The 21,974-nt window shown below is 37.6% G+C and overlaps 1 protein-coding gene across 1 annotated transcript in view; it reads right to left on the bottom strand.

Moving 5' to 3' along the window:
* Positions 1 to 21,974, bottom strand: part of Col25a1 (collagen type XXV alpha 1 chain) — a 460,559-nt gene that overhangs the window by 4,493 nt on the left and 434,092 nt on the right. The window contains exons 27-35 of the mRNA XM_071614023.1: positions 21,701 to 21,781; positions 20,709 to 20,771; positions 20,011 to 20,061; positions 17,946 to 17,972; positions 12,294 to 12,329; positions 10,679 to 10,732; positions 4,650 to 4,703; positions 3,221 to 3,247; positions 1,432 to 1,485 (exon numbers count right to left, since the gene is read on the bottom strand). Coding sequence (XP_071470124.1) covers positions 1,432 to 1,485; positions 3,221 to 3,247; positions 4,650 to 4,703; positions 10,679 to 10,732; positions 12,294 to 12,329; positions 17,946 to 17,972; positions 20,011 to 20,061; positions 20,709 to 20,771; positions 21,701 to 21,781 — 447 coding nt within the window. The remainder of the gene's footprint in view (positions 1 to 1,431; positions 1,486 to 3,220; positions 3,248 to 4,649; positions 4,704 to 10,678; positions 10,733 to 12,293; positions 12,330 to 17,945; positions 17,973 to 20,010; positions 20,062 to 20,708; positions 20,772 to 21,700; positions 21,782 to 21,974) is intronic.

The following is a 21,974-nucleotide window of genomic DNA, read 5'->3' as shown; positions in this document are numbered from 1 at the left end:
CTACACCCCCAGCCCAATACTGCAAATCTCTTACTTATTTAAAAGATCCAAAAATTGAGTACTATATGATGACATATTTTGAGTGAATAAGATTTGGGGCTCATACAACACATTAGGTAAATATAGAATACATACATAAAATCTTTAAAACACCTTGTGCTGACAGTTTTCATGCACAATTTATCTCAAAACATTATAGTTGGCATTTGTAATGCAGAGTCAAATAACTTTTTTTGGTCTCACTTTCCTTGTCTGTGAAATGGGAAATAATAGCACCATTCTCAGGGTGTTCTGTGAGGACTAAAAGGCTGGTCACATGTAGAGCACCTGAGTGCTCAGTGCATATGACAACGGTGCTCTGGATGCCACTGCATGGCATCTCTTACCAATAGAAGGCTGACTGGTGCTTAAGGACTAAAGCATGCACAGCAGTCTGTGGATCCTTCTTTCTGTGACAAATCTCATTTGGCCTTGCTTTCCAGCAGCTGTGAACTTTACAGTTCAAGAGAATCCACTGGGGTTTGAAAACAATGTGTTAAATAGAATAATAGAATTAATCAGAGTGAATTAATCAGAGAAGCAGAATTCCTTTAAATTGGGATTGTGAAAGCCTAATTCCAGTTACTTTAATATTATAGATATGCTTTGTCTGATGTCAACCATTCTTAGATCAAATCAGGTCAAAGATTCAAGTCAAATACAAACAGGGAAAGAATGAAGGAGAGGAAAGAAAAGAGGGTTTTTAGAATCCATAATCCAAACTTTTCTTTCCATCATAAACTGTCCTGCTTGGTAGTGGCCCCTATAAACTTGAGCTGATGGTCCTGAGATAGAGCCTCCATGCTCACCTCATAAAATATACCAATATCCTCATTTTCAAAAGCCACAGCAATCAGCTCTGAATCTGACAGTGGCAAGTCCCGGTCTCTGTGTAATGGACTTAACTGTGGTTTATTCATCACACGGCTTGTCCTGTTTTTTGAATAAAAAAATTCAAGATACACAACATGTCTATTTCCTGGGAATGTCATAAAGACAAATGAGATGCTGGCTTTACAGGGTTATATGGGCTCAGCCAAAATACCATTGCAGGTTTGTGCTATGTAATTTTATTTTTATGAAACAGAAAAATTCAAACCCCCCTGGACATTTTTCAAAAAAACTGGTGTCAGGTAGTTGAAAGATTATAGCTTGGCTATCTGGGGATTAGATTTTTTTTCCTTCTATGCTAGACAGTGCCCTCATTTCTGGCTGGGTAGACTTCCTTATTCATCTTTGAAAACCTGATTTCTTAGATCAGGCGTCAGTGTGTTTTTGGAGCACAGGACTGAGTCGGAGGAAGCGGCTGATGGAGTCATACAGGCTGAGCGGCAAAGCAGACAGCAGCAGGAGCAGAATCACACAAGACACGGGTCAGGAGGGACAGGTCACCTTTTCTCCCTTTTCTCCTAGGTCACCCTTCTCGCCTCGTGGACCAGGGAAACCCTGGAGGATATAAAAGCAAAACCAAGAGGTCTATTGGTGTAGCAGTGGTAAAAATCACATTGTGGGAAATAAAAATCTTAGGATTCATTAATCTGAACTAAAAATAGCAAAAAATGACCTAACAATCTAACAACTTAGGTCAAATAACACTTAGATGCTAGAAATCTATTATTTCTATCTGTACACAACAGGTTTCTTGCTTCTTCTCCTAAGAAATGTAGCATAATAATTTCCATTCTGACTGGAGAGAAATGAAATCGCAGTATAGTGTTAATTTGCATTTCTCTAATTGCTAGCGATGCAAAATGATGATGTGGGGAAAAAGGCACATTCATACATTTCTGGTGCGACTACAAATTGGTGAAACCACTCTGGAAAGCAGTATGGAGATTCCTCAGGAACACTTGGAATGGAAACACCATTTGACCCAGTTATCCCACTCTTCAGTTTATACCCAAAGGACTTAAAGTCAGCATATTACAGTGACTCAGCCACATCAATGTTTATAGCAGCTCACTTCACAACAGCTAAGGTATGGAACCTTCAACAGATGAATGGAGAAGGAAATTACAGTATATATTCACAATGGAATAGTACTCAGCTATAAAAAATAATGAAATTATGTCATTTTGCCAGTAAATGGATAGAACTAGAGAATATCATGCTAAGTGAAATAAGTTAATCTCAAAAAACCAAAGGCCAAATGTTTTCTCTGATATGCAGATGCTAACTCACAATAAGTGGTGGGGAAGAACAGAACTACTTTAGATTAGACAAAGGGGAATGAAGGATGGGAGGGGGAATGGGAATAGGAAAGAGAGTAGAATGAATTGGACCTTACTATCATATGTGCATATATGATTACATGACCAATGTAATTCTACATCTTGTACAACCAGAAGAATAAAGTTATACTCCATATATGTATAATATGTCAAAATACATTCTAATGTCATGTATAACTAATAAAACAAATTTTAAAAGTATTTTGAAAATTTAGCATGGAAAGAATATTGGCATAGTCATTCAGATGCTGGCAAGTTCACTAATTAGTGTAAGTTTGAGCAAATCACATACATCTGCTCTTTATTCCTTTGACTGTAAAAAGGATTAATGACTACCTGTCACATGGCTGTTGTGAATGTTAAATGAGAAGATATATGCAAAGTACAAGAATGATGCCTGCATATATCAGGTGCTCAATAAGCAGTCACAATAACTTTTGCTATTGTGTTTATTCACATAATAAGAATAAGCACTAATCATTTCTAGAAGCACTTATTTTTGACATTTTCTACTTTTATAAAATTATGTTGCCATCTGAGAAAAATAATAAATAGGTACTTAATGCTAAGAGGAAAAAATATTGCATGACAGCTTTGAGAATAAGCATATTATTCCATAAGGGTAGCATGGGAGAGGTATATTGATTTTTATGCATATTTTTTCCATAAATGGGTCATGCTGATGTTGAGTACCCTAAATTGGGAATGTATGGTGAAGTGTCACTATCTACTATCTATTATTCATTTTATACCAGGCAATTGTAATTTGCCTTTGTTTATCTCATGCAAACACTAGTGTATTCTATATTGCTGTCCACATGCACAGCAATATATGCTCTATGCATAGTTACATGCACAGAAAAAAATAACTATTCTTGCTATCCTCGATGATGGAGACCATCAGCATCTATTATCATAGGGAGATAGATGTTTGTGTCTTTATTACTTACATCAAGACCAGGCTCTCCATCTTTCCCCTGCCAAAGAACCATAGTAGCTACATTAGTGTTCCTAAGTTTCATGAATAGGTTATTGTTTTACTTAAGGCTGCCTGGACATGCAACCATTTGTATTAGAACAATTATATCTGGAATGGGAAAAGGATTCTCTATTGATTAGTAATACAAATTTGTTCAAATCAAGGAAAGTGATTGTTAGTGTTGCAGTTAAGGGCCATGAAAGTCTCTTTCTGATTTTATATTGGGTTAAATAGATTGGCATTTTGCTAAAGTTTAAGGAGTGCTATCAAGTTATCAGTTCAAGAGTGAAGTCAAAAGCAAAAATACTGTTTAGTTGATTTCAAGGCATGCCAGCACTATTAGAGGATGAGAATCAATGCTACTTTAATTTGCTAATTTAGTAGTTAACTCAACGGGTGAAGAATGTGAAAACTTCTTATTGTTAAAATAGTTCTAATCTGGCCAAATGTACACCTTCTATATGAATGTTAACAGTGTAAAAGTCACAACTTAAACTGTTTTTAAGCAAACTTTGCAAATGAATGATTCCCAAGTATAAAAGGAGTCATCAGACTCTTAAATGCAAAGTTGAGAAATTCGCTCTCTTGGTGACAACCCTGGTGTGTCCCTCTGTGGATCCACCCAAAGTTCCCAGAAGCTGGTATGATTCCACTAATCAGATTTTGACATCTATCTCAAAATCAGTATCTGAAATAATCATAGGTTATTATTTCAGTTCACAAAAACTATGTGGAAGGTACACGGAGGTTAAAAACCTTAATACAATATATGCTGCTTCATTGCCCCACCCTACTGAATTAATTCTAATTACTGCAAAAAAGTAAACCCGAGGTCTCAATTTGGATTCTGTGAATTTTCTGGTAATAGCACACTATCAACATTCCATGTTCTGAAGACCATTTGTCCTTAGTAACTTCGATCACAAGTGTTCAGCTCACGGTAAATACCAATTTATTTTCAAGGATCATCTTTACTAGCAAGAGTGCTTTTAATCAATAACCTATAAAAATAAAGTGTGAAGAAGATCATTGTCAATGAAACTTCCACACCTGCTTTCAGAAAGTGACCTTTCAAGGAGGTGGCAGTTAGGAGCATCCAGTCAGGTGGCATAGGGAGGGCGTTATCTGTCAGTTGGAATCCTGCTTTCAGGTTAGCAGTATTCATCCTACAGTCTGAGCCCTTCAGTCTTGTGAAATGCATGGTGTGTGTCTGTACAGGATGAGAGGGTGTGAGGCAAATGTGACCTATCTGTGAAGAACACGGAATTATCTATATTTATGTAATTAGTGGAGTGGTTTTGCCTTTTTAATGTGATTAGTCTGCCCCACAAGGGGAGGGTTAACTGTGTCAGTGACAAGTCAGTCATGCAGAAGGTGGTGGCCGTGCACACTGAACTCACAGGCAGGCCATATGGTCCTCTGGGTCCAGGCTCTCCCATAGCTCCTTTTTCCCCCTAAAACACAAAGCAGAAAGTCCAAATCACACATGCACACCTTCATCCCCACACGGTCTCTTAAGGTCTATGTACCAAGCCTCAACTAAAGTACGATCCTACCAAAATTTCAAAGATTCAGGTTCCTACAGGATTACTGCCAGTGACAGGGAAAGTAATCCACCATGGCATAGTTTACAAAATGACCTTTGAAAGTAGTACAGAAAGAGACTGCTGCTGCCCAGTTGTGCTAAGGGTTTGCCTAGTGATGATGCTATGCTTGGGTTTCTTCGGCATTATTGTGAAACATTTGTTACTACTTAAATTATAGGCTGAGTATCCATTATTTAAAATTCTTGGGACCAATGGATGGATTGGCTTTCAGATTTTGGGATATTTGCATATACATGATGAGGTATCTTGAGGTGGGACCAGCCGAAATACAGAATTCATTTCTTTCATATATACCTTATGCACATAGCCCAAAGTAATTTGAGATAGTATTTTTAGTATACCTGTACTTGGACTGTGACTCCTCAGATGAGATCAGGGGTGGGATTTTTTTCACTGTGGCATTGTATCTGTGCTCAAAAAGTTCAGGGTTTTGGAGAAGTCTTAAATTTTCAATTTTTGGATTAGAGATGCTTCACTTGTACTACATTTTAAGGAATGTAATAAAACACTTCTCCCCTTATTAAATCTCTCTTGTTCAGAGAAACTTTTGACCATCTCCTTCCCTTACCCAGCTGTGTTTTACTTCATGGCCCTTACTCCCTGGGAGACACTCAAATATTTATTCTCTGCTCCCTTCACTAGAATAAGCTCCTCAGGGTTTCAGGACCTCTCGTCATTCCATTACAGCATCCAGCACATAAGTAATATTTGTTGAATGAATGAACATGAATGAATGAATATAATGGCATACATGTTTTGATTTCTTTAAAAAAGATGTTTAAAAGGTTTTATGTTTCTATTAAATACAAGCTCATGTATACATTGTCTTCCTTACTGTCTTTCCTACTTCATAGACTCGCCCTGGCTTAAATGACAACCTTGGATTCTTATAAAGAATTAGTTACTGGGCTGGGGATGTGGCTCAAGTGGTAGCGCGCTCGCCTCGCATGCATGCGGCGCGGGTTCGATCCTCAACACCACATACAAACAAAGATGTTGTGTCCGCCGATAACTAAAAATAAATAAATATTAAAAATTCTCTCTCTCTCTCCCTCTCTCTTTAAAAAAAAAAAGAATAACAACAACAAGTGCTGGAGAGGATGTGGGGAAAAGGGTACTCTTGTACATTGCTGGTGGGACTGCAAACTGGTGCGGCCAATCTGGAAAGCAGTATGGAGATTCCTGGGAAAGCTGGGAATGGAACCACCATTTGACCCAGCTATTGCCCTTCTTGGACTTTTCCCTGAAGACCTTAAAAGAGCGTACTACAGGGATACTGCTACATCGATGTTCATAGCAGCACAATTCACAATTGCTAGACTGTGGAACCAACCCAGATGCCCTTCAATAGATGAATGGATAAAAAAAATGTGGCATTTATACACCATGGAGTATTACGCAGCACTAAAAAATGACAAAATCATAGAATTTGCAGGGAAATGGATGGCACTAGAGCAGATTATGCTTAGTGAAGCTAGCCAATCCCTAAAAAACAAATACCAAATGTCTTCATTGATATAATGAGAGCAACTAAGAACAGAGCAGGGAGGAAGAGCAGGAAGAAAAGATTAACATTAAACAGATACATGAGGTGGGATGGAAAGGGAGAGAAAAGGGAAATTGCATGGTAATGGAGGGAGACCCTCATTGTTATACAAAATTACATATAAGAGGTTGTGAGGGGAATGGGAAAATAAACAAGGAGAGATATGAATTACAGTGGATGGGGTAGAGAGAGAAGATGGGAGGGGAGGGAGGGGGGATGGTAGAGGATAGGAAAGGTAGCAGAATACAACAGTTACTAATAGGGCATTATGTAAAAATGTGGATGTGTAACCGATGTGATTCTGCAATCTGTATTTGGGGTAAAATTGGGAGTTCATAACCAACTTGAATCTAACGTATGAAATATGATATGTCAAGAGCTTTATAATGTTTTTAACAACCAATAAAAAAAAATTAAAAAAAAAAAAAGAATAAGTTACTGAAGGTTATTCCATGAATAGAAATAATTGTGATTACAGAGATAGTCCTCATTTCAAATAGTGTTTTTCTCTCCAAATTAAAATGTTTGTCAGTATTCAGCATGAAAAATTCAGGAGTAATAGTGATGTTAACATGAGTAGCCTAACAGAAAATATTACCTTTTATCTCACCTGTGAAGAAGTTTAAAGTTCAGCAAACCATTTTTCATGGGTAAATAAGCCAAGTTCAGCTGGGCACAGTGCCATACACCTGTAATCCCAGTGGCTCAGGTGGCGGAGGCAGGAGGATCGTGAGTTCAAAGCCAGCCTCAGGAAAAGCAAGGCGCTAAGCAACTCAGTGAGACCCTGGCTCTAAGTAAAGTATAAAATAGGGCTGGGGATGTGGCTCAGTGGTTCCGTGCTCCTGAATTCAATCTCCGGTACAAAAAAAATCCAGATTTAGCTGATTTTGCCTGCAAAGGGACATGGCACGCCTGTTTTCTACCCTCCGGATCTATATGCAACTCATTCTTCCTGAATCTAAATTTAAGGGGTTGGTGAAGCTAACAAGCACTGTTATGTAGAGACACATACAGGAAAGGTGAGATTACTGAAGACAATAAAAACTTATTGAACTCATTATTACTTTATTTCTGAAGCAGCAGCAGTTGGGCTCAGTAAAGTAGCCAGGCTTTAAATGACACAGATTTAAATGTGAATTCTACTTCTGGAACTTTGTGTGGCCTCCAGCGACTTTCAAAACTTTCTGTGCCATAAAGGAAGAAGAGTAATGCACATTTTGCAAGAACTGTTCTAAAGATTAAAGGTGATAGTAATATTAAAATTATATGGTGGCAAATAGTATATACAAATTATATACTATAAATGGGAACTGTTATTGGTAGTATACAATTAGAGGTGATGTTTTTAATGGATAGGGTTTGACAACCTGAAGAGCATCAATTCAAAATCAGTTTCCTTCATTTTGATTTGACAGTTTTACTCATGATTTTAAAAACAGTGGTATATGTGTGGTGAAAGGTGGGAGTTTTATAAGGGATCATGGACACTGGAGTAGGTCTAGCTTGAAATAGATGCAGATTATAGATTTTGATATCACCAGGGCCTTCCCCTTTCTCCAACGAGAAACTTGGCTTTGTTTTTGTTTTTTGAAATGAATATATTATGACTTATTTGAATAAAGCTGTCACTAAAACATCTGCTGGCAGAATTCCTATTCTCGACTAGCCCTCCCTAAATAATGACTTTTAAGCCAACAAGGCAATTTTCTTTCTCTGGCAAGTGACTTCTTTGAAAGTGGACATATGATTTGTTGCTGACCAATGAGGCACTGGGGGCCGTCTGGGGAAGGTGTCTTCTTTGCTAAGGAGACACCAATGCATAATATCTGTTCTCTGCCCATCTCACCTTGGGACGCTTGGGACTGTTGCTCCCAATGTTCTTGCTGGCAGAAGATGAAGCCCTGAGGCACAGCCAGAGTCCTCCTTCAACTCTTTTGCTATAAGAACCAGTATATTTCTTTCTCATTTAAGCCATTTTGAATGTATAAGTTCTGTCCCTTTGAGTCAAAAGCATCATAATGGTCCCATCTTGAATACTTTTAGGAATGAAACAGTCACCCAGTAATTTGAATGGGTAACTTCTTTTCCTGGATTAGATAATCCCCAAAGAACTGTTGAACTCTCAAACCCAACATCCTATAGAGTTCTGAAGCAGTTTACCGAGGATGAAGAAATCAGCCAATGTCAGGGAGCACCCAGAGTCTACGAAGCTGAATATTAATGCTGTCAGTCATATTGCAGACATTTTGAGTAACCATGCCTGCCAACGGCCTAATTTCTTTTAGGCTGGTCGAATTTCATTTATGCTCTTTACTTTGCATGTCTACACTGAGAAATTGTTCCAGGACGCCTTGCCTTGTTGATTCCTACCTCTTTAAAACTTGAAATTTTTTTCCATGAGAGTCCAGATGGCACCCCAATTAACTTTGAGAATTGCACTCCAGTTTGGCACTTTGGGTGAGGGGCACTTGGAGAGTACTGATACCTGATCCAGTCAGGATAGTTAACGTGCTGAGTAAATACAAGTGTAACACTTCACACTGCACGCCATCTGACTTAAACTATGCCTTCAAAAATTCTTATCGACTTCATTTGCTCTTCTGGTTAATTCTGCCCCAGCACTGAGACCTGATACTCCTGTGACACTGTGGAGCTATCGGAAGTAGCAGCTGATTGACCAAACGGTAAACCCTCTTGAGCCCCAGGGCACTCTGCCAAAGACTGCTTGAGATTTGCTGCTCCAATTTTAGTACCAGGGCTGGGTTTCTTCATATGATGCTTGAAAGTGAATCTACATCATTATTGTGGAGGCTCTTAGCTTTTGAATATTTTTAATTAAGGAGATCTTCAGAAGTTGTTGGTTTGATCTTGGAAATAAGACAACAGCAGCTTCAGATCATATATTCTTTTAGGACTCATCTCCATCTAGAACCAGTCTTGGATAAAGTCAGCCTTCAACACCACACGTGCATCCTGTACTATTCATTTGGGCCTCTTCCTCTAGTTAGTTCTTGCATACATTTTTTCCACCTCTGCAATTAGATTGCAAACTCTTCTAGCTCAAGGAAAATAGCTGCTACCTCTCCAGCACTAAGTATGTATGTATAATAAAGACTATGTATGTATAATAAAGACTAATAAAGACTATGGGATGATGAATCAATTATAATGATATTATTCAATGTACTGGAGCAAATTAGCAAAGTAGGCTTTCTATAAGTAGAAGAGTGTTTCCATTTAACACTAGAAGTCATACTATGCTTCGCACATAGTAACATTTGATAAATATTTATCACATGAATGAATTCCCTTTATAGAAGGCAGAATTGGGGAAATGGAAGGTATGTCAAAGAAATCACTACCTGGCTCTCTTTTTTTATAGTAAATTATTCCAGATTGGTGAAAATGATCAAGTTTTTATAAGAGCACAAAATTGCATAGTGAATCATTCTAACACTTTGAGGCCTTAACTTTTAAGATGCTTTCTTTATATCCTTGCTGGATGGTAGAGAAATTAATGATACAAACCTATTCAGACACACACACACACACACAGTTTTCCAAGGTGAGGAAATGAAAAAGGGAGAGAAGTTCCAGATAGATGATCAGCTGCTGATGCTTCAGTACATTTTTTTTGTGTCAGATATTTATCTTCCATTCTGAATGTCTTCTCCCCCCCGCCCTCAAGGATATGGAAACATGGCCTAGCAATAGAGAGATTAGTGAAAGGTTTTGTTTTATAATGCACAGAAATTATTTCCTTATGGCTAAAGAAAAACAGGCCATTTTTTAGCTATAAAAAAGGCAGAGGGCACATATAACTGCAGAGAAGAATACTTGGGTTTTGTAATTTCCTTTGGAAAAATGTTATAACATTCCGAATGAATACAGTAGCTTTACATTAAAGATTATCAACCAGAATGCATAGGTACTCCTGGAAATTGTAGGCCCATTGACTTCCACTTTCTGGATGAAGGCCAAATGAAAATATCTTCCTTATGGGTAGATGAAGAATAATTGGAGCTATTTATTTTAGCTATGTAAATGTATGCATTGTTTTTATTAAGACAGCCCTATTCTATTTTTATACTCTGTGGTTTTCTTCTCTCAGTGTTAGGACTCTGAACTGAAAATGCTATCTATTTTCATTTAATACTTGATAGCCCTTTACTTCTTCTGGAAAATAAACAGTCCAAGGTCAACTAATATGGAAAAGTCATGCTCTGTGTTTCCTTCAATACACAGTTCAAGCTTAATAACTTCAGGAACAACTTACTCTTTCTCCTTTGGGGCCTGCAGGGCCATGAGGTCCCATAGGACCATCTGTACCCTAAAAAAAAAGATAAAAATAAAACAATGAGACATACCACAAGTACTGCAAGAAAAGCAGCTTTGATTTATTCTGGACCTTTTCTGGTGAATGATGTCTTAGGATGTCTGTAAGACAACTCATCTCCTTTCAAAGTGCTTTATACAGGATTCTTTCAGACCAGTGGTTTTCAAGAAACTCATACAAAAGGGATGAATTATATCAACTGCATGATTCAATGAAGAGTACATACAAAAAGCCATATATCATGTTTAGTTATATATTTCACTGACTAAATGGAGCCTCTTCACTTTGCCCCCATAATCCTAAGAAAAATGAAACCGTCTTTCCTTCCTGTCACCTCTTCTTCAAGCCCTTTCTCCACATTCATGGCCACCCTTGGCCAAGCACACTAAGAAGCTTTGTTTGCAGCCACATGGAGGCTTCAATGCTGATTCAAGTTAAAAAAACAAAAACAAAAAAACGGCATTTAACTTTTTTTTTTTTTTTTGCTACTCTGTAGGGAACAGCAGGGGCTCATCGGGATCCTCTAGGTTCTGCCTCAGTGACTGAAGTCACGAGGCTCTCAAGTCACAAACCAGGCAGCCATGGTGATTAATGGCACCACTGAATTCTGCCTCCCGGTTAGTTCAGGATCTCTGTGATAGGAGATCTATCACTATAGGAACACTGGGGTCCACAGAAAAACAATGACTGCCCAAAGCAGGTTTTTAGAACTGAAAATATTGGAATTTCTTTCAGATTCTTAAAAATGTGGCAAGAATTGGAAGATTCTGCATAGATTTGCAAATAATTTATTATAATATGTGCAAATGTAGAAATATTCCAGCACAATTTTTCTACAGTACTTCCATTTCTCCTCTATTGTCCTGGTTTATTTTGTTAAAGCCTTGTGATATGAGAGAATTCCAAGTTTCAAACTCATTCTAATTTTGATGAATTCTCATCATCTTAAATGATCTTTACTGCCCCAACTCGAAGTTCATCTTTGGAAGATTTCTAAATACTGAGTATCTGCAGCTGAAATTTAAGAGATGGAGCTGTTAAGAACCAAAGAAAAGAGTAAAGATGACAAAAGGCAGATGGATCATTCCACGGACAGACACTTGAAAGTTAGTTCCAAGGAAGAAGTTACATTTCTAAGATGGGCATAATCCTAAAAGCAAAAGCTAGTTAAAATAAATTCATATTACTTTAATCTCTTCAGAGGACCTCTTTCATGGAATTACAGGGAATATTTTATTGGTTATGGAAAAATCCATCTGGGATACTAAGATAATGAAGCCAATTGGATGGGTCATTCTTCCCACATAGTAAGTTATCCAGATTTGAACTTGAGATTTCAAAGATATCCTGGCAGTTGAGATTGGATCTCAAAACACAGCTGCAACCCACTCTCTACCTTTCCTATTTTCCGCCATTTTGTCCACCTTCCCCTTTGACTCCAGCCCCTGAGTACCCCTCCTCATCGCCTGATGAGAGCACATGGAGCAAAGGGGTCTGCCCTGAAGCACGTTTCACAGCCACAAAGCATGCCAGAGCAAGACAGGGACTGACTCACCCGGGCTCCTGGCTTTCCGTCTAAGCCAGATGCTCCCTGTATGATTTGGTTGGTAGCAGGGTTGGTGGGTGTAACACGAATGACAAGAACAGAGATTAGTATGAGGTGCCAATGAACAAATGCAACACTTCAACAACATAATACACAGTCACGGGATTCTGGGATGAATATCACATTGCTACAAATTGTTAGTTAAAAAAAACAACAACAAACCACGTGACAATAAACACCCCACAGATGATGGCATTTTTAATGACATTTCTATTAGGCAAATTCTTTTTACAGAAACCAAGTTAATGAGGTTTACAAAGTGTACTGCAAAGTAGTTACTGGTTCTAGTCAGAGGCTTCTATCTAAATCCCATCTGAAATTCATTTTCTAGAGACTGAATCATTTACAATATATTTCTTTAGGTTCTGAAGGGGGAAAAGTGGCAATCTTGTAAGAAAGGGCTCATTATAATAATCAAGGTATGTGTTTCAGAGGAAAAAAAAATAGAGGCCGAGTTACGCTTGTTAAAATAGTGCTTGTGGACAAACAATGATGGGTTTCAATGTGCCAGGATGAGTCTGAATTTTATGTGAATCATAGTCATTGTATTCCAGGCTGTTCCTACTGTTCATGTTAGTGACCACTAGAGGGACTTCTAAGAACAGGGAAAAAAAAAAAAAAAAAAAGAAAAGAAAAGAAAACAACTCAAGAGCAGGGTGTGGTGGGGGAATCTGTGAGACGGGACAAAAAATAATTCCCAAACTAAATTGTTCCTCAATTCATTTCAAATAATCTTTCATCAAAGCCTGAATGAAAAAAAAAATGTCTTAAAGATCTAGATCTGTTCCCAGGCAATGAATGCTATTCTTTACCTTGAACTCTAGGCTACATAAAAACAGTGAAGGATAAAAAAAGTGACATTTCCAATGTTTATTTCAAGAATAAGTACAATTACTTATTTGATGAGGCTTCAAAGCCCAAATATTTATTTATAGTACTTAAAGATCAAGAGTATTTAGGAGGACCATGCTATGTCAAGGTCTCAGAACTACTTCCCAATTTTGTGTTTCAGATAAAAAGAATCTATTCAGCTGAAAATCCCACCAATGAAGCTAAACAACATACTTTTGGGATATTTTTAGAATTTTTAATTCAAGATTCCTTCAGGGTGATTCTATTATGAACCATAGTATAATTAATGATTACAGTAAAAAAAAAAGTGTATTACTATTCTTTAATGGTGGCAGACACAGAGATTTTGGCTAGATGTTGCATAAAAATTATCAACAGCTCTAAATTTTGAAATTGGAGAAAACTAAAAAAATCAGGTTAATAGTTTGTTTATATTACTCTTTGATGCTTTATTATAACATTTCAAAATAAATGGCCAAATGATAATTTTTACGTGTGAGATATCTACCTAGAATGCTGAATTAGTGACTTACATATGTTAGAGGTTTTATGCCTGTGGTTCACTGACCTAATTGGTGTAACTTAACCTATTTCTAATATAGGGTTTTATCATTTAATCAATAAGTGAATACATGTACAAATTCTCCTGTGCCTTATCTATAAAACCCTGGCTCTCAAGTGGCATACTTTAGTGCTTAAAGCACAGGGTCCATGGGAAAAATAAGTGGTCATTAATCCCAACCTCAATATCTCAAATACAAGGATAAACTATGATCACTGATTTTTGTCATATCTCACTAATATATTCTACAATGTTCTTTACGGATTTGGCATTGGCAGAATAGACAGCATGCTAAAAGCTTGAAACTAAAGCCTCATATTCAATAATAGATTTTTGAAAATCTGTTGGGGCATAATGCGCATGAAGATAAAAATCCCTTTTTCATTAAAAATAAAAATCTTTAAGCACTTGTAAGCTATTTCTCCCATACTATCCACCATTGCTATAAAGACCCTCATAACGGGGAATTTCCAAAAACAAACAACATACAACATGTAGAACACGATGTGATTGATATGCAAGGAGCCATAGCACTGACCTCTCGCCATCAACAATGGCCAATTGCATACCTGCCACCAGGAGGGCTACAGTTTTTTGATACCCAAGGAGAAAAAAAAAGTTGACAGCAAATCTTATATTGCACTCAATTATAAAAGCATTTGGGAGAAATAGTGGAATGATGAGCATGACATTTTTGGAGGAGGAGGATGGGGGAAGAACTGTCAGCCCTGAAAGAGGAAGGTTGGCATGTATGTAATTGAAGAATGACAGAACATCCACAGCATTGTTTGGGGTCTTCCACTAACACAAGAGGAAACACTGGAGAAAACAGAACTTGGCTGAGCTCTGCTCTGACATAATGTTTTCTAATTCCAGAAATCTCAATGGTAAGTAAACCAGAGTTGTTGTTTAGGGTAGAAAGAAAAATCTGAGATTTGCACTGAAATGGAAAGTTTTCTTTACTTACTGGAAGACCAAGGGGTCCTCTGTCACCCTTTTGACCTGGTTCACCCTTCAATCCTTTAACACCATTTAACCCTGGTTCACCCTAAATGCAAAAGCAAATGCTAATTTCGGTTGCTATTATGGGTGTTTAAAATGTGACAGAAGAGAGCCAGTCTCTGAAATAGCTGCAGATTCCAGTTTTATGTAACAGCAGAGTCAGGCTTGATTTGTCTTGCATCAGTTCAAAGATTAATTTAAAGATAAACTGAAATCAACAAATAATGTTCTAGAAGGCAAAACTCCTGAGAAACTGTGCTTCTTCCTGTCAAAAGCTGTATGACTGAGTCCCTGAATTTTTGAGTTCCATCCCAAGGAAATCAATGTGAACACTACATTGTTCTAATCAAACAAATCAAAGACAGAGTGAAGGATGCTTAAGCAGACCCAGTAGGAAAAACCCACTCTGCTGGAATGGAAAACTGGAATTTGCGGGACAGTGTTATAGACAGATATTTTAAGCCTTTAAGCATTTTGCCCAGGAGAATGAGCTAAAAATGTAGCAGCTGATGTTTGAAGTAATGCCATTCAGCTAGTTCTCCTTTACTGACATTGCCAAGTCGGTTCCTACACAGATTAATCAATACTCTACAACAAATTGCCAGTCCCAGAGGAGAGTATGAAGATCAAAGAACTTGAATGGAGTTTTACTCACCATCCATCTGCCCAATGTTAGAATCTGCCCAATGATTTTAACTCAGGCTGACATTATAAAAGCCATGCTAAGTGATAAACTCTCCTGACAATTTATTAAAAATCTAGTACACCTATTTTCCATCAATAATCACATGTTAGATGGACAAAGATCTGACTGGAACACTTTTCAACTTTTAAATATAGATAATAAGTTTTCAAGGAAGTCTTGCAAGACTTGCTAAAGGAAGATGATTTCAGGCTGTGGGAGGGGCTATGGTCCCATTAGCAGAAGGGACTTAGGCAGTGTTTACCCAATTTGCCTGACAATGAAAACCAGCGTGGTGGTTGTCAAATATAAAGTGGTCCAGAGCCCCACCCAGGCCACAGGAGCAGAGCATCGGTCTCTCTCATAAGCCTCCCAAGTGAATGTCACACCAGGATGTTCTGTGGAACCATGCTAGCTAGATATTTGAACTTTTAAAGGGGTCATAGAGTCATGGATGCCTTGGCGTGACATGGTGGATTTTCAGGATTTTGATGATAGGAGTTTGCAGTGCAGCCACTAAAGGAAATTCAAACGTGCTATGTTTGGTAAGGTCTGATCCTGGGAATGCCACAGTCATAGTCAGTATGATACTAAGGCCAAGGCTTGCTAGCCAATTTCAGTCAATTGGTTTAAACTTATGGCTCTGCAGGTACGTGCCCTATTAGCGAGTGGTCTTTAGATGAAGGACAGGCAGGGTAGCCCTAGTAGGCTATGGAATTCCTTGGTGGAATATCATGCATTGACAGGAGCAGACAATGATTGAGAAGGTCAGTTTAGAAACGGTCAAATCCAGTTGCAAAGAGACAAAATTTCATGTCTGGACCCAATTCCAGTCTCATATCTGTCATTAACTAGCATGACCTAAACTTTCTGGACCTGTAGTTTATCAGCAATAAAATCAAGGAACTAGTACTGGTCATCTATGAGATCTTTTCAAATTTATAATGATCTGAAATCTGACTTAAGTAACAAATAAAATCATGGGAGGAAAAAACCGATTGGATTTTAGATATTAAAAGGATCTTAGGCATTCAATGGTGCTGGCATATCTGAATCACTCTGGGAACTAGAAACAGTCTTGATGGCTTTACTGTTGGTCATTATCATTAGGCTGATCTTTGGTGGCACCTTCAATTCTAAGTAGAAGCTAAGACTGGGAATCATGGATTTGGTCTAGGATAGAAAAAAGACCCAGAGAAGTTAACTACAAAGATCACAAGCTGGTAGATGGGCTCTCTCCTTCTGACCCTAGAAAAGTACTTTCACCCCAGTCTCTATTGCATACATCTGAGGCTCTGACACTGGCCTTAGCAAAAGGCAAGGCATTCTAACAAGAAAGAGGTGTGAACCCCTTCCCTTCTTCAGTGTCACCTGCCTGACCTAAAAAGGAAAATCAAGGAGTCCTAAGTTTGACTAATACCTGCTGGTACTGGATGAGAGGCGCCAGATTACTGAGGAGAGAATGTGCTGTCTCTGGACTTTCTGATGCCTAGCACCAACATGACATTTATGTATCTCCTCCACCTTTGAAATGCAATGACTCACTATGAGAAAATTTCAGGGGTTATCAACTTTCTCTTCAGCAACCTTGAGGACAAGCTATAGATTTTTTTCTGTTTGGAAGAAAGTACCAAATCACAAGGTAACAATAAGTGCCATATATCAGGTGTTTATCAACAACTGCACCAGATATTTGCTAAGTGTCTTATAATTAGCCTCATTAGAGCATCACAACAACTCTAGGAGATAAGTTATCTGGTTGAATAATTTAAAAATCAGACAGGGTCAGTAATTTACTCAAGGTGACATGGCCTGTCAGTGGCAAAACTGAGATTAGAACAGAAGTTCTCATCACGTATGCTCTCTGGAAGGAGGAGCTTGCCTTTCAGGGCTCATTTTCATCCTCTATGTCTATGTGAAGATAACGTCTTCACAATGGAAGCTGTACTGATTCTGACAAGGATTGATTTGTTTTAACCCAAAGTACACAGAATGCAGGTGAGTGATGAGTGATATGGTGTGTACCTACTAGCACACCCCCAGCCCATTCTACACCATGGCCTCTGGGAGAGCACAGAACTAAGATGTTGGGTAGTCAAAGCATGAAGATGCAGTCCTGTGGTGATGGCAAGCAAGACATTTCAATTAATTGGAACCAAACCTACAGCTAGAGACACCAGGAAGGGGGTGAAAAAAGCACCTGGACCAGTCAAAGAATCTCATTGGATGTCTGCTAAGGGGTTGATTCGAATATATAACAATTAGTAATTTAGGAAACTTTTACTTAGCAACAAGGAAAAAAGAAAATGAGGAATAATTTAACTCTAGGTGATATCACTTAAATTTGTTGTAAGTCATTTTGTATTAATATCCGAATGCTTAAAGGCTTAAGGATTATCAAAATTACTCGACAAATAAATAAGACAGGACAGACATGCTTCCATCATGCTTCCCCCATGATAATAAAGAGAACAGAAATCAAGTAAGGAATGTGTTGGATTACCTTTGGTCCAGGAAGTCCATGGGGTCCCTGTAAATGGAAAACACGGCTTTTAATGAAGAATTGATTCACTGTTTCCCAACAGAAGTGAATATTTTCTCAAGAAGCAAGAATTATAAAACCAGAATTTTCTTGTTTGAGCTATTGTGAGAGGTGGGTCTGTGGTTGTTATTTGTTACCCACCAAAAGGTCCTTCCAGTTCTTGTTTTGCTCTGTAATAGGAAATGCATTAATAGCAATCCTATCTGCTAAATGTCTATGAGAGGGAGGGAGAAATGTGCTGGAGTTACATGGAAGAAAAAAAATTAGAGAAAAATAAACTATTTTAAACTCACATTATTTCTCTTTCTCAAATTTCCATTTTTTAGTCAGGTAGAATATTTGAGATACTTCATAAGTCTATAGAGAATAGAGGTAGGACTTAAAGTGTGGGACTCTCTTTGTCAAAGATCTACTTTTAAGTACCAGTGCTCATTAACTCCTACAGACTCGAGGTGTTAAAGAATCTAAAGGAGACAGGAAGTGAGGTGAAGCTAGCTGGGTATGAGGCCCTGTAGCAGCAACAATTTAAAAATCAGGAGGGCTGAGCATTTTTATTTAGATTGTATTTATTTTTACAAGGAGGAATTCTTCAAAGCCCTAACAATTCTTTACTAATGGAAGGAAGTCATAATGCATGCATAGATTGCCATTTTAGAAAAAGCATGTATTTTGTGGACAATCTAAATATAAAGGCTAATTATCAAATTAATGGAAGCTTACTGTGGGATTGCTTTAAGCTTTTCAAGTGACTTAAATAAACTATTTGTGGAAAGGAACATTTAAAAATACAGTGAAATCATACAACACCAGAAAACATTTTTGATCAAGCAATGCCTAGATATTTGTTACACATGTCTCCATTAGAATAATATTTTTCCTTTAGTTAAGTTTTGGGTAAACATTTTCAGGAAATGACTGTCACTTTATCAGGTATTCTTATCTCATTTTAATAATGGGTTAAAATTCCTTTAAGCCAATTAATTTTATCATATGAATAGGAAGCAGCATATTCTAATTTAACCTTCTAGCTTAAAACTTGAGGGAGAGTAAAAAAGCCAAAAATCATGCTATTTGCTCAATTCTTAATAAATTCATTTTAAGAAAACAAGGTCAATTGTAGCTTTCTGTTACAAAATAGAAATTAATAAGAAATGGATGACTGAGCTACCTTCCAGGTCTTGGATCATTCCAAAGATGTTCTCTTAGAGAGCAATATAAGAAGAATGGCCACAAATCAATCTGCATTGTTAAAGTTTTCTGCTTTACTGACACACTTTAGAGATGAGTGTACCTCATCCTGCCCCTGTCAAAAGCATTTGAAACACTCTGCTTTCCACATTGTAGCCTTAACGCAACTGTCATTAGTCTGGCACTTAGAGAATCACACTTGTTTAATGGCTGCCTTCTTTAGTTCTATGAGGTCAGGACCACTGCGTCTGTTGGTCACTGAAGGACACCACCATAGACACTGGGCCTATGGATCATCACAAGCACCATGAACAAGAAAGGGGAAAAAAATCCAACAGTCTCTGTCATCTCTGGATTATTATTCATGATTGTACTTCCATTATTATTGTACTATTTTATACATATTCTTATTGAACATTTCCACAAAGGGTGTCAAGGCTCAATTTTGGTTAGAAACATTCTTCAGCAGCTCCAGTTATTATGTTGCTACAAACAGATGAAAGCAGTAGCAAAAAATGATATTATGCACATTGTATAAAAAAAAGTAAATGTATCTCCTTGTATGTCTATGCCATAAGGCTGGAGCAATGCTTGCCAGGTTGGTCTGTCTGTCTTCAACTTTCCTATCATAAAGCTACTTTCTTCCTAACACATGTGCTTGGGGGAGTTAAAGACAACACAGTAAAGTCACCATATCTTAAAGCACCTGGTATTTTCTGTCCGTTCCACAGAGAGTCATACAAAATACAGGCTGACTGTTCAGAGAGATGTGCTCATGTTTTCTCTAGTAGCATGCTCATAAATAAACCATTACATTTTGGAGAGAAGGGAAACTTACCATGGGGCCAGGTGGGCCATGAGGACCTGGAGGGCCTGGTGGGCCTATGATCTGTGTGTCCAAAAAATAAACATGGATTTAGTTACTTCATTTAGATAAGGCAGTTTAGTTCAAATCTCATGCTGGGGCTCTGCTAAGGCCATTAATATTGGCAGAGGAAGAAGGATATTCCAAGAAGCGATGAGTTTGATTCTCTAGGTTTAGAAATTCCTTTGTGAGAATAAAATAACTTCAAAAAATAGTGTTGTTCTACAAAAGCCAGAATAAATCAAAAGTACAAGAAAGGGAACAACTGATTACAAAATATCACACAAGCAAGAAGAACAACAGAAATTCATAATGTCATAATCATCATTAAGCTCTCAAATATTTCACTAAGCACTAATAGGGTTCTGGAGAAGAGAAGAAGAATGTTAAGCTCTATTTTCACAAAGTTCTACCCACACATACTGTGGGGAAGTCATTGATTTTTCTCCACAGAATAGGACAGTCCTCTGAAAAAACTGCTTCTAACTTAGACTTCTGAGACACATGGTCTCTCACGGTACAAGGTTGACAGGCATTTCTTTTACAGTTTGACAAAGTGGTTCACAGTCTTTCTACTATTGATAAGCCATCTGGCACATGTTGAACTAGGTAAATAATCATCTTGTGTCTGTTTTTCAGGAACAGTGGAAGTTCAAGGTCCATGAACTTACAGAAGGACCCTGGGGACCTGGCAATCCGGAGTCTCCCTTTTCTCCCTTCACTCCATTGGCACCCTGCAAATAACCAACAAGCAGAGTTAAGCAGGTGAAGTTATTTCCAAAGTGTGAGAGAAAACTGAATTTTTCTCCCCAAATCCATTTTTCTCTTGAAATTTTATGATATTATGCACATTGTATAAAAAAAGTAAATTCATCTCCTTGTAGTTTAGCTTAAAACAGCAAGCTTACTATAAGATTCCTAGGTCTGTGGGTGGTATGTAAGATGTAATATAAATGAATTAAAAAACTAGACTGGCCTTGATTAGTGAAACTTACACAGTAAGTTTACAACTGTTGGGTTATAAATGCATCTTTTATGATGGTGCTCATTTTAAATTGCAAAGAGCCTTTAACTTAGTTTTCATGGACATTTGTATACTTCCTTACCTAAAAAAACACATAGGGCAGTGAAGTTTATTACATTTTTTTCTTGTGGACCGGGAATGTAGCTCAGTGACATGACACTTGCCTAGCATGGAACAAACCCTGGGTTCAATCCCCAGTAATGCAAAAACAAATAACCCCCCCAAAACCAAACATACATTTTTTTCTTATAATTTCTATATTCCCCACCCCTCCAAATTCTCAGTAAAAATTATGAGGGAAACTATAAATGCACCCATTACAAAATATCAAACAAGAAGAACAATTTACCAAGTAATTTTTTTTAATTGTTCCATATTTTTTGGCTTGTTTATCATTATCTGTTTTATAATCGGTTACTATCATCTTATGCATACTAAAGTGACCAATTACATTTATTTTACTATCTTCTAGTGAATATAATTTAGGAAGAACTTGAAGGTAAAATTTACTTCATAATTCATCTGGCTACATGCTTTAAAAATTTTAGTTTCCCAGTTGGAGTATTAATAATATAATTCTTTTTTGATTGCTTAACTTATCTTAATAAGAACATTTCATAAGAAAAAGTAAAAACATACCGGTAATCCAGGAAGTCCAATTCCTCCTTTTTCACCTGGCATACCTGGGTCCCCCATGTCTCCCTTTGAGCCTTTGAGTCCCTAAAAATGAGAGGATTTGCATGTGAGGAGCCTTCTGACCCCTGATAGTTACATTCTAGGGAAAACAGAAATCTGATGAATTTTGTCACTAGGTAGGTCCTATGCTGGGATGATTCTGATTTTCATTCTTAGGCAGGGCTATTTCTTACAGCAACTGTCTACACTGAATCAATACTATTTACCCACTAGTGGA

This window comes from Marmota flaviventris, chromosome 7, assembly GCF_047511675.1.
Source record: "Marmota flaviventris isolate mMarFla1 chromosome 7, mMarFla1.hap1, whole genome shotgun sequence".
In the NCBI taxonomy this organism is placed as follows: Eukaryota; Metazoa; Chordata; class Mammalia; order Rodentia; family Sciuridae; genus Marmota; species Marmota flaviventris.
The sequence above is the reverse complement of the archived record's forward strand: the minus strand, read 5'-3'. Positions and strand labels throughout refer to the sequence as shown.